Consider the following 12242-nt stretch of genomic DNA (forward strand, 5'->3'; position numbering starts at 1 on the left):
TTCACCTGTTAAACAAGGGAATGCCAAAGCACTTGTTGCTTGCAATCATTAGGGCAGCATTCTGATTTCAATCAATGTGAGGGCACTTACGGGGGTGCAGCCCCTGATATTCCTTCTGGGCCAGGTACCCCATCTGAACAACTTAAATCCCCTTAACCAGAGATTGATTGACGATTGAGGGTCATTGACGGTCAAGCTTAGTTGAAATCAAGTTGCTGCTTTAAAAGGTAGCCGCTCCAGAAGTCTCCATCCGCTGTAAATGATTTCTATCATGTTTGGCTTGAGAACCTAGCCATATATTCACACATGTATACAAATAAGCTGAAAATGTATACATTTTCCTGATGGAGCACTTTTTAGGGGCTTCCCCTATGCCTCGTGAGGGCAAAATGACCTATCTGATGAAGTTGAGGTCGGCTTCCCCTAAGAATGATCCTACCAAGTATGATTAAAATCTAGCAATAACTTTTTCAAGAATAATTGAACCCTCATTTTACATAGTCAAACCTGTCTATAGCGACCGCCAAAGGGAAACACAAAAAGCGGCCTTTGTAGACAGGTGGTCTTTGTAGATAGGTTCTTAAGGTACATGATTCAATGAGAAACCATTTTCAAGGGAACAACAAATGTGGCCTTTGTAGACAGGTGGTCTTTTTAAAAGGTGGTCACTGAAGCAGGTTTGACTGTATTTCATCATATTTACATAAACGGTATACACCTATCTAAATCATTAACAAAACAACAATGACTTATAAACATTCCAAATTCTCCAATTACCTCTTTTTGAAGAACCGCTGAATGTTGGACTGCTGAACATGTCAGTGTGGACTTGAGGGAAGGAGAAGTAGAAAAAGAATGGGTCATCCTGATGATCAAAGATGAATGATGTAGCATCTTCTACCAGCCTCTGTGTCAGGTTCCTATGGCTGAGTGGTTGCTGGATGATGGTGTCGTTGTAGTAGAGGAGGCAGTAATACCTATCAGGTGCATCAATGTAAGTCTAGTTTGCGGGGCAGGAGAGAGAGAGAAAAAGGGAGGGAGAGAGAGGGAGGGAGGGAGGGAGAGAGGGAGGGAGGATTTAGCATCTTCTATTGGTGGTCTCTGCATAACATTTTTGTGGCAATGTGGTTGCTAGATTAAAGTATCATTGTAGTAAATTGGGCAATAATATCTCAGGAGTATCAATTTAAGTCTAGTTTCATGAGGTGGAGAGAGAGAGAGAGAGAGAGAGACTGTCTTCACTAAAGAATAATTCTTAAGATTGTGACAACAAATATGGTTTAAATTTTGCACAATAATGATTATTATTATGCAAATTTTCAAAACAATTATTAAATTTGTATTTTTCTTGTATACTGGTAACATTTTTTTTTTTTACTGAAAGTGAATCCAATTTTTGTAATGTCAAGGTATTGGTGAAAGCATATTTTGTCATTTAGTGTATTGTTTCTAAACAGGTGCATTTATTTCCCCGCTACTCATGATACATGTTGGTCCCACATCTGTCATTTCATTGTGGTTAATGCAAACTGACCTTGGTTTCATCACACATCCAATGATTAGTGAAAGGTAGTAGATGACCTACAAAGTCAAAACCATGATGATGAGGTAGATGATTACCATCATTGTGGGAGAACTCATTGATACCTGCACAGGAACAAATCAATCATGATACAATAATCTGATAAAGGGTAACGTTTTGACTCATTTCTAACCCTGCACAAGGTGTGCACTGAAACCATGGACATCACCAGAGAATGTGACATTGAGCTAACTCTTCACTAAGACAAACTTTGCATTGCTTTTAGATAGGGTCTCTCAAGGTTAAGTGCCACAAGCACATCAGCCATGAATTTTATGTTTTGTAGAATATCACCTTTATAGGAGCCATATTACATATTCCTATCAAATAATCTTGAATGTGGGCATTTTAAAAGGTGTCATTCAGGTAAATGCCTGAAATCAATTTAGTCCTCTTGGGTCTGATATATGTGAACAGAACTTGGGATTTGGGAAAGATGACCACAAAACTGAGCCTCTTTTTCTCAATCAAACATCCATTCAATGTATGATGAAACTATGCTCAGGATACATGACATTACTCAAATATTAAGGGAGAACTTACTAAATGCAAAAATAAATTATTGAGATGCACAACATTTGTTTTAGAAAGCTTTGGGTTAAAAAGAAACTTTTGAAGCTCTAACATACCTTGATGCCACTTGCCGACCATGCCAGTGTGATAACCCTGTTCCTTGAGCATTTCAGCAATAGTTGTTTCTGATTTGGGAAGGCCATAGCTAGTGGACATCTCAAACACCCTGGCTGGTCCATACAATCCCACACGCACTGGTAAGCGACCTGAACAGATCAAATACAATGGATGTTATTCGTACGCAGTGTTAACTTAAATCCATGTACCGGTATGTTTAGATCCTAAGAAGGTAGACTTGGTCCCCTGACTTATGGAGAGTAAAATGTCTACCTCGTCATTCTGTTTAAATTAGCGTAATTGATGAAATTGTTATGCTTTTACTAGGAATAGGTTTCTCAGTTTCATTCAATGTTTAAACTCTTATTTATTTATTCTATATGGAATAAAGAGGTTGATAATTGGCACTCTATAAATCAGCCAGGTCTGTTATTAATTTATTTTATTTTATTAATGACGACAATTCATTAACTGGGTTATTTATTGAAATATGACTTGCTTTACTATCAAACACATTCATGTTGTCTCAATGAAGACCTAGACAGTGGAATAATATATGGGAAAATGAAAATATATATTAAACATATGAAGAAAGCATTACACATATATGAGAATTGGAGCAGAAACCTCTATTTACAATCTTTCTATCTTGCACAGGACAAGTATTGTACAATGTTCAATTATTGAATGAGAATAAATTAAAAATCTAAGGAAATCTATCAAAATGAAGAATTTTTAAAGGAAGAATCCTTTACAATACCGTACATGAAATCCATAAAGGCTGTTTAACAAAAAACAACAAATTATATCTCAACAATAAGACATATTGAGAGTTACATATAATCAAGAGATAGCAGATGGTGAAGAAGAACGAATCAGCAACTTTGAAAGGATGATGAAATGAAGGAGAAGAGCACCAAGAAAAAAAGAAGATAGTCACCTGTAAGCATAGCACCTCTGCTTGGACTACATAATACATCAGGGCTGTACCATCGACTGAACTTCATGCCTTCACGGGCCATCTGATCAATCGGACCAGATTCCTGACTAGGGTGACCATATGATTCAAGATCTCCATATCTGTAGAGAAAAAAACACAATTTAGTATGCACATTAGCAATTTGAACATATTTCATACTTATTTCTAATACAGTATTTTGAGGGTAGTGTCATCTATTTCAAGCCCAAAGAAGAGGTTTAAAGAGCCTTTTCTGATTTTTTTGTAAGTGAACCAATAAATAGTTTCCAGATACTTGAAGGATTCTCACTGCTTTTGAGATTCTACTGAGTAAGATCTTTCACAAACAGCATTTTATTAGAAATGGTTTCATGAACTCAGAAAAGAGCCTTAGATTTAATATTGTAAAATTTAACAATTTCTAGATATCGGATAATGTTATACTGTTGGTGTTGGGTCTGGGAATATATGTCTGGGACTCTGGGTCACTTTTTCTGTACTTTTTAAGACATCTTGGACTAAATTGCCTCTAAATAGGATTTCTTAGTTTTTTTTCTGTTTTCTGAGATGTCATTTGCATAAGAACTTGCTGTATTTCCAAATGGCTATCATCATTAGGAAAAACATGTGTAGCATATGGCCACAGATTTTACTGAATTTCTAAACATTTTAATAATATGTTCACTTTTACTATTACAGTTAATAAAAATCTATTTTTTTCATCATTTTTTTTCCATAGCAACAGTACTTTTTCAATTGACACCGGACAAATCCTTCTCACATGCACATACCCCATATCATCTGCAAGAAAGAGAAGTATATTTGGTCTATCAAGCGGCTTTCTCGCTAGGTCTGCTGTACACCACCCAGTTAATGAGATAACAGCAAGAGCAGAATACCATGATTTCAATGATGACATTTTCATCCAGTTCAGATCTGAAGGGAGAATAGAGAGAGAGAGAGAGAGTAAATAATATAAAGTGGTGTCCAGAAACCTCATACTTAAAACGAACACATGAATTTTGTAACTCAATGTAAAGGCATTTGTAGGTTAAATTGCAGATCTGCATAACATCATAAAGGGCAAGTCCACTTAAAAAATAACTTACTTTCAATAGAAGCAGAAAAATCAGACAAACCAATCAAAAAAAGTTTGAGAAAATCAGATTTCTAATAAGAAAGTTACGAACTCTTAATCACATGAAAAACTTTGAAAATCTCAAGACACAATTGGCAACTCACTCATGAGTCTGTGCCGTCATTGCCTCATTATCCACTAATTGTTTTCTTTATATTGATAATAAAAGTTTCCCATTCCCCCCCCCCCCCCAAGAATCTTATTTCTTCACACCAGCATCCAAGTTATATTGATTGAACAAATATAGAGTAATTTTTTCCCAGTTAAATCATGAAAAATGTGAAATTTGATAACTATTCAATTATATAAAAATCAATAATTATGAATACAGGGCTGTCAACTTTGGGGAACTGCTTCGAGGGAGATTTTATGCGATGTTTTTGTTTGGCTCGACAGGGAAGGGGGGGTGGGGGTGTTGAGTAAAAAAAATTAAAAAAATAAATCAAAGTACTCACTACCCTTTTTATCATCAGCATTGATTCATTAAATTGTTTATCCTAATTCATATCATTTGAAAGTATCATAGGGTCTAAAGCAGATTTTACAAAATATTGGGTGAATGTACTGCAGTACAGTGTTGCCCATCTTAACTCTTAATATACAACAAGGATAGTATACAAATGATGCATGCGCATGAGTTCATTATACGCCATGCCGAGTTGAGGCTGTGTGTATCTATCACACGAAGTCGTTAGGCCGAGTGCGATAGATACACACAGTATCAACGAGGGTGGATAGATCATATAATAAAGGAATGAAAACATGCATCATTTTTTTTAATTCAAGGAAACTCCTAGATCCTTGTTATTTGATGTAAAAAAAATTAATTCAAGATTGTTTCGTGACAGTAGATATGGCTGACAAATAAATCTCAGGTTTTAATAAGTCTCAATTTAGTGCGCACACATAAGTATAGATATAGCAGACGCACTTACCTCTGCACCCATTTACGCATAGTGCTGCGCAAGACTAGGCCCATGCACACGCAGTATTAAGCGCTATAATGTCTACGCGTACTGCGCGCACTGAAAACGAGTTCAATAGTACTGGAAAATATTGCACTCCTTTTCATGAAAACGAGTGCAATAGGCTCAGTAAATGACCAATCATTTGATTAGGATCTGGGAGTGAGTTGTATAATAATGATTATGTATAGTGTTACACGCCCACTGGCATGGCACTAGGTCTAGCAATGCATAGTCTACATCATTTCTACACACTAGTGACTAGGCCCTATAGGCCTAGACTACACAAATATCATTTTGTGGGCACATGATTAAAGATTATAAGTATGTTTCTTGCATTGATTACAGAATCAGCTCAATTTTCTCTTTATAAAGAAACAAAATTAAGAAAATGATCATTATTCCAATGTTGATGAACGATATTTACACTTATATCAAAATACTCACTGAATTACAGGCAAAAAACTGCATTGTTTACATTACTTGCTGGTGATCGAACTTTGTAAAGTTTTCGATTGTACACCCAATAGTCTGAAGGAAAAAGTTTTGTCAATAATTTTAGATAATCGAAGAAAAATATTCATATTTTATTTAAAAAAATATTTTAAACAGGTTAAATATGCTTTTAAAAAATATTAAAAACATTCAAAATTCTTCATAATGGTGAAAATTTCACCTTTTTTCCATAAAATGGTGCATTGAGATACCAAAATACTTGCATAAGACTAGCATGTGCAATCGAACTTCCTGGAAAAAGATCGATGATCATTAGATTTTGAAATGTGAGTCATTCGTTTCATCATGGCGACCAACGTGGAAGTGACCGACTCGGTGATTAGTGGCAACCATCAAACAAATTCAGTCAATATAAATGGCAAAGATATCAAGAAAGATAGGATTCCTGCAGGGCTTGTCAGGCGGCATGAGGAAAGGTTAGCGAGAGTAGAGAAGATGAAAGAGCAGCGTGAAAACGAAAAGGTGGTGCAGGAGAGTGCCGACTATTTTGCAAAGACATTCAATGCACAGAGGTCGAGCATTGAGGAGCGGTTGGCAACTGCGAATAATGTTGCGAAATCTAATCTGCGAGATTTCTTTGACGACATCACAGAAGTGGCTCAGAAATTGCAAAAATATGCAACAGACATGACCCAGTTTCTACCCTCGCATGACATTCAAAGTGCTCAAAATAATTTAACAAAGTTATTCGATAGCATCAATGAGAAGCGAGACGAGTTGTTGCCAAAGAAGAAATTTGCTTTCAAAGTGAGGAAGAGAGGAGATGGGGAAGCAAACAAGCAACAGCAGGCACAGAAGATTGGTCTGGATGTTGTAGATGCACCTCAGCCATCCAAAATCATTACAGAAAATGCTGCTGGGTTCGTAAATAGGACATCAGAGAATTTATCATTGTCTGCGGAGGAGATTTATCTGAAAGATGTTAGTCTCAGTAACCTGTCTTCATGCACGGTCAAGTTGCCTGGATCTCCAAGTGCACTTCACATCAGCAACCTCTCAGATTGCAAAATCTTCTGTGGGCCGATCCCTGGGTCGGTGTTTGCTGACAAGTGCATCGATAGCACCCTCGTCCTTGCATGTCAGCAGCTGAGGGTCCACAACTCCAAAGACGCCAAGTTCTACCTGCATGTGACGAGTCGAGCCATCATCGAGGATACCACCAGTGTTCTCTATGCTCCTTACAACTGGAACTATGATACCTTGGAGAAGGACTATGAGGAGAGTGGTCTGGACAGGAGCAAGAATGCATGGGATGACATTGATGATTTCAACTGGTTGGCTCATGATAAACACTCGCCTAATTGGGGACTGTTACCGGAAGATGAAAGAGTCCAAGAATGGGATTAAGATTTTAAATTGTATCATACTACATGTAGATGCACATATCGTAATTTGCAATATGATGATCAAAATGTTCCCAGATGTTTCATATTTAAATAGTTTCATTATTTACAGTTTTCTATTAATCTCATATACATTTATTTGATCAAAATATCAGTTTATGACATAAAATAAACGAGGAGTCTCTTTGACCCTTATTTCATTGTAAAGAGAGTTTCATAATTTATAAGTTCACTTTATATAAATATATATAGAGTCTATATATATATATATATATATTGTACCTTGTTTTATGATTCTGTTGTGTTCATTTTTGTTGTTTTGCTGTGTTCTATTTTATAAAGAAACTTTGCCTTTTCATTGGACTAGTATGAAAATTAAAAACTATCCACAAAACTGTTCTGTAAAGGTTTCCCTTTGTTGGCCGCTTTTTGTTGTTGACAATCATAATGAAGTAAACTTCAAGAGGAAAGTTTTAACTTAAAATTCTTTGTTTATTTGATATATTAGGTATGAAATATCTGAAGGTGTGAATGTCACTTTCATCAATATGTGATGATACACTACTGTCACAGTCACTGCATGTATATGTATGTACTTCTCCGATATGATTTTTTTTAAAGGATTTTTCCTTCAATAATGAATTATAAAGCTACATCTAGTGAGAGCTTGGAATGTTGCATACAAGTAAATAGATCTTGCTACCTATTCCCCCAATGCCTGTGAAAATAATATTGCCTCTAAAAATGTCATTCTTTACTGGTCGTCTTGTCTATTTCGGCATGGCATCATATATTTGCTTTTTGTTGTTTCTATTACTTCTTTAACAAAGTTATTTACTGTTTGATAAACAATCCAATACAGAGTGATTCTGAGCCTGTTTTTTTTCTTCTTCAAAATACATTTCCATGAAGAAAAAAAAATCCAAATTACATGTCCTTGTTGGTGTAAATCAGGTGATGATAAGTTGGATTAGGTACCTCTTTTCATGGAATTACTCGATATTGATCGGTAATTTTTGCGGTCCAATTTGTCATGTTTGAATTACCTCCTCCTTTTCAAGGAAAAATCTGTAACCAGTACCTGTTTCCTCATTTATTAAACACCTTCAGTGTTTCTCTTACCTGCACATGATTAACAATAAAAAAGAGTTTTGTGTTGAAAAGATAGAGAGAGAAGAAAACAATTCCCATGGATAGTGTACAGCTAATTTCATTCAACATTGTGTTAATTTATTGCAAACCCTTTGTTGTTACATTCATGTTTAGAGTCATTCTTGTATAGTAGAAGTAACATTATATATTATATATTCTGATTGCATCGCATGACTCGCTAATAAATTTAGTTTATTTTGAGTTGATGTATTATATCACACATCCGGATTTACACTGATTGTATCTATTAAATCTATAGATATTCATGTTGAAATTAAGTTTTAACAGTGGGTCCTAACATACTTAAATGTACCATTTGGCATTTTAATAAATCCAGTACTGAGAATCGTTCAATAAAAGTATTCAGTTCCAGTTCATTGTGACATGATACCCAAGTCAAGATATTACTGTGCAGTATGAATGACTGGGATGAAATCATTAAATGAATAATGATTATTCCTATACATGTAGTTCAAGATCAGTTATCACATGTTATGATTATACATTCAGGTTTGAGCCAGAGCAGATATGTGTATGAATGATAAAGATTTGAATAAATTGATGTGTAGTTGACAATATACTGAAGAATATCATGTAAACGTTTTGTAATATTTAATCTTATCTTTTGTGGTTGAGCCAAAGAAAATGGGTTTTCTAAAGAGAGAGAGAGAGAGAGATGAACACATGTTAAAGAGGATGGTACAGTACGATGATAGATGACATAAGGAGTGAAGAGCAGATGACAGAGAGAGAGAAAGAAAGAGATGGAAACGAATTATAATAGTCTGAAAGGGAGAAAGATTGGTGGGGGGGGGGGGTTGAGTGTATGTCCAGACATACACAAATACTCTGTTGCTGTTAGATTTTAGGGAAATATATATGCATACCAGAATAGCACTAGTCTCCATAAGGAGTTTTCATTTATGATAATCAACATACAATTATCGCTTAAAAGATTTATGGAAACTGGATGCAACCTTGTTCCAATTACCATAAAATTAAAGAAATAATCTACATGATCTACCCTAGATAGACCAGCCTATGGTCGTTTTAATCTGTCGCCCTTTCCTAAATGCGCGCGCGTGTATTATGCGTACTCCCCACGAATTCACCTTCCCCGAAAGGCTGTGTGTCCGTACGTGTATATGGTGTATTATATACCTCATTTTAAGATTCTTTACTAATCCTGTCTTCTGATTGGTTGAAAATGCAGTCATGTTCTTAACCATGCCCGCTAATTGAAATTCATAGTCATTTTTCCCGGCTCTACCGGTTTATATCCATTTTTCATAGCACTTTTTCCATGGCTGTGAAACGTGACGTCATTTTGCTGCGATCCCCAACCATGCCCGCTAATTGAAATTCATAGTCATTTTCCCCGGCTCTACCGGTTTATATCCATTTTTCATAGCACTTTTTCCATGGCTGTGAAACATGACGTCATTTTGCTGCGATCCCCATTTTGGTTTACGTGTTACCGTATAAGTTTCTTTTGTGCGATGAGATAGAAACCTAAATGGGTGAGTCAACATTTTCCTTTTTTCGGTATATAAAATATATATTGACTGCTTTTAATATTCAAGGCATAGTTTTTTCTATAGGGTCTCGGGAAACTCACAACCTGCTATGACCCCGCGGCGCAAGCGCCTTGGGGTCATAGCAGGTTGTGAGTTTCCCTTGACCCTATAGAAACCACTATGCCTCTCAAAGCAGTCAATATATCCTTACTATGTGAGCGAGCACGGATCATGTAGAGAACAGTCCAGGCAGTGGACTAGTAGTAGATAGATATCATAGAGATATTAAGTATATATCTCTATGATAGATATAGATCTACCCGGATATGAAGCGCCGACACAGCCTGTCTCCTGACACACAATGTGTAGGTATACCTGGAGAGAGAGAGAGAGAGAGAGAGAGAGAAAGGGGGGGGGGGGAGGGGGATTATCAGGTATCCCGTTTCCCTTTTCACCACGATGGTAGATTTTTGCCAGGGCCTGACCGAATATAAACTTTCTAGTGCTACATTTTGCGAGCTAGCGAAGCGAGCAAGCAAAATTACACTTATGGATACTTGTAATTTCGTCATTAAAATACACTATTGATAAGATATGAAATATTCTATTTTGGGAACATGGCTGATCTTTTACTGCGGTTGCCCGAATGTTGGAGTTCTCGAAATTCGGGGGTGGAGAGTGGTCTTTTTTTTGTGTTTTAGAAAGTATTTATTTTTTCATTCAATGGACCAAATTAACATAATCGAGAAAGAAAAATTCTGTTACATATGAAATAATTAATTTCGATAACATAATAATTATAAACAATACATTAAGATAGCAACAACAATTATATTACAAGTCATAACATCGAATGAAGATGAAAATAAAAATGTACTCGAAGAAAATGAGATTCGATCATAAATGTCCTTCAAGCTGAATCAAAATCAGAAGTCCTCATACACTGTAAAAAAAAAAAATTGTTCATTGGTAATTTTTACGTATTTTTTCCATGTAGAATTTACTTGAAAACATTAGTTTTGCCACTTACGCACTAAATTTAAGTCTTGCTAACTCAAACTTTCAATTTAGTAGAACATACGGGGAATATTGAAGTAAAATCAAATACATAAGAACTTTAAGTAATTTCAGCTTGTATTAATTTAGTAATTTTAACTCAAAATCAGAAATTATACGTATTACTCAAACAGTTTATGTTAATTATTCTTATCTTTTTAAAGTAAGGACCGATGCAGTGCGTAATAGAAATATTTACATAATTTATGAATATTCATTAAGACAAATTAAACTCTTTTTTAAATAAAACGATTCTTTTTTGTGGTTGAATGAAAATTTAAGGGCTTTAAAACATTTACTAATTCATTTAACATGGCTAAGCAAAGACAAGACAATTTTTAATTGTTACCCAGTTCAAAACAAATCAAAACTTGATATTTCAGGAAATTGTCAACCAATTTTCCTTTTAAGATGCTACGATCAATTATATAAAATTTGGAGCCTTTCAATATGTGTCGAATTGAAGCGTATGTAATAGTTTGTAATGGTGGTAGATATATATATATATATATATATACGGTTAAATCTTAAATAGAAGTAGTGAATGATTAGTGGATGTTACTTGTTAGACATGGGTACCAAATCGTGCATTATGTAATCCTATCATAGCTTTTTTTTAATTATCTAAAATGATTACAATACTTAAATTATTTACGTTAATGTAACTCGATTTAACTGAGTAAAAATTTATTAAGCAAAATAAGTAAATTCTACTTAAGATGCCGTAGGTAATATTTACTTAATAAAGATAAGGCAATTCTTTTCCTCAATTTTATTGAGTTATTTCGACTATTATTTTCTTACAGTGTAGGCTCATACCCAAACCGCATCATCCAAGCACTCCTCCATGCCTCTGTCTTAAAATCTATCATTGCCATACGCAAATTTGTGATTTCTTTTGCCTGTTCGGCTTATTTTAACCCCCTCCCCCTTTCGCTTTTATTGTTAAATTATTATTGTTTTTTTCTTTCTGTTGAGTATTTGAAATACATTATAGTAAAATGAGGGGTTGTGTGTCCGGACGCTTGACAAAAATAAAGCTGTTACATGCATTTGCCTTTGGATTTGACGAAATATGCTTCAACAGATCTAAGCATCCTAAATATTCGTCATTTGTAATAATGTCCAATGAAAGTTTTAAAACATTGTTAAAATTTGCATGTAAACTTCTTCAAATTACTGTTTGAAACATAATGATTTTACTCTTTCCCGGGATATTTCCTCATGATAAACATAAAAATAATTGGAGATCGATCTTTCATGTAAACGCGCAACATTTTCACCCTTTGCGCGCGCAAAAAAAATTGACCGCGCAATGCATGATGTCCATGGCTGGCTGTTTGAGTTGTACACGACCTGCATGCCAGCTGGCAATTAAGCACTAG

The 12242-nt window shown here is 35.2% G+C and overlaps 2 protein-coding genes across 2 annotated transcripts; one reads left to right on the forward strand and one right to left on the reverse strand.

Moving 5' to 3' along the window:
* Nucleotides 1-644: 644 nt before the first annotated feature.
* On the reverse strand, nucleotides 645-5800 carry LOC578528 (arylsulfatase). The gene is made up of 6 exons (XM_030999377.1): nucleotides 5721-5800; nucleotides 3962-4106; nucleotides 3153-3292; nucleotides 2212-2361; nucleotides 1535-1647; nucleotides 645-1000 (listed from the first exon to the last, which is right to left on the reverse strand). Exons 2-6 carry the CDS (start codon nucleotides 4093-4095, stop codon nucleotides 731-733), a joined length of 807 nt encoding a protein of 268 aa, XP_030855237.1. The 5' UTR covers nucleotides 4096-4106; nucleotides 5721-5800; the 3' UTR covers nucleotides 645-730.
* Nucleotides 5801-6036: 236 nt separating this feature from the next.
* On the forward strand, nucleotides 6037-8869 carry LOC578460 (tubulin-specific chaperone C). Its single transcript, XM_003726435.3, has one exon. It carries the CDS (start codon nucleotides 6075-6077, stop codon nucleotides 7134-7136), a length of 1062 nt encoding a protein of 353 aa, XP_003726483.2. The 5' UTR covers nucleotides 6037-6074; the 3' UTR covers nucleotides 7137-8869.
* Nucleotides 8870-12242: the final 3373 nt, after the last annotated feature.

This window comes from Strongylocentrotus purpuratus, unplaced genomic scaffold, assembly GCF_000002235.5.
Source record: "Strongylocentrotus purpuratus isolate Spur 01 unplaced genomic scaffold, Spur_5.0 spur5_scaffold_5, whole genome shotgun sequence".
Classification (NCBI taxonomy): Eukaryota; Metazoa; Echinodermata; class Echinoidea; order Camarodonta; family Strongylocentrotidae; genus Strongylocentrotus; species Strongylocentrotus purpuratus.

What these genes read in the sequence shown, in the direction of transcription:
- LOC578460 (XM_003726435.3), top strand. Translation starts at nt 6,075, where the DNA reads ATGGCGACCAACGTGGAAGTGACCGACTCGGTGATTAGTGGCAACCAT.
- LOC578528 (XM_030999377.1), bottom strand. Translation starts at nt 4,095, where the DNA reads ATGAAAATGTCATCATTGAAATCATGGTATTCTGCTCTTGCTGTTATC. An exon ending in TTTCTTGCAGATGATATGGG is followed by an intron (nt 3,293 to 3,961) that starts GTATGTGCATGT and finishes TTTTCTCTACAG; the next exon opens with ATATGGAGATCTTGAATCAT. An exon ending in CAGAGGTGCTATGCTTACAG is followed by an intron (nt 2,362 to 3,152) that starts GTGACTATCTTC and finishes TGATCTGTTCAG; the next exon opens with GTCGCTTACCAGTGCGTGTG.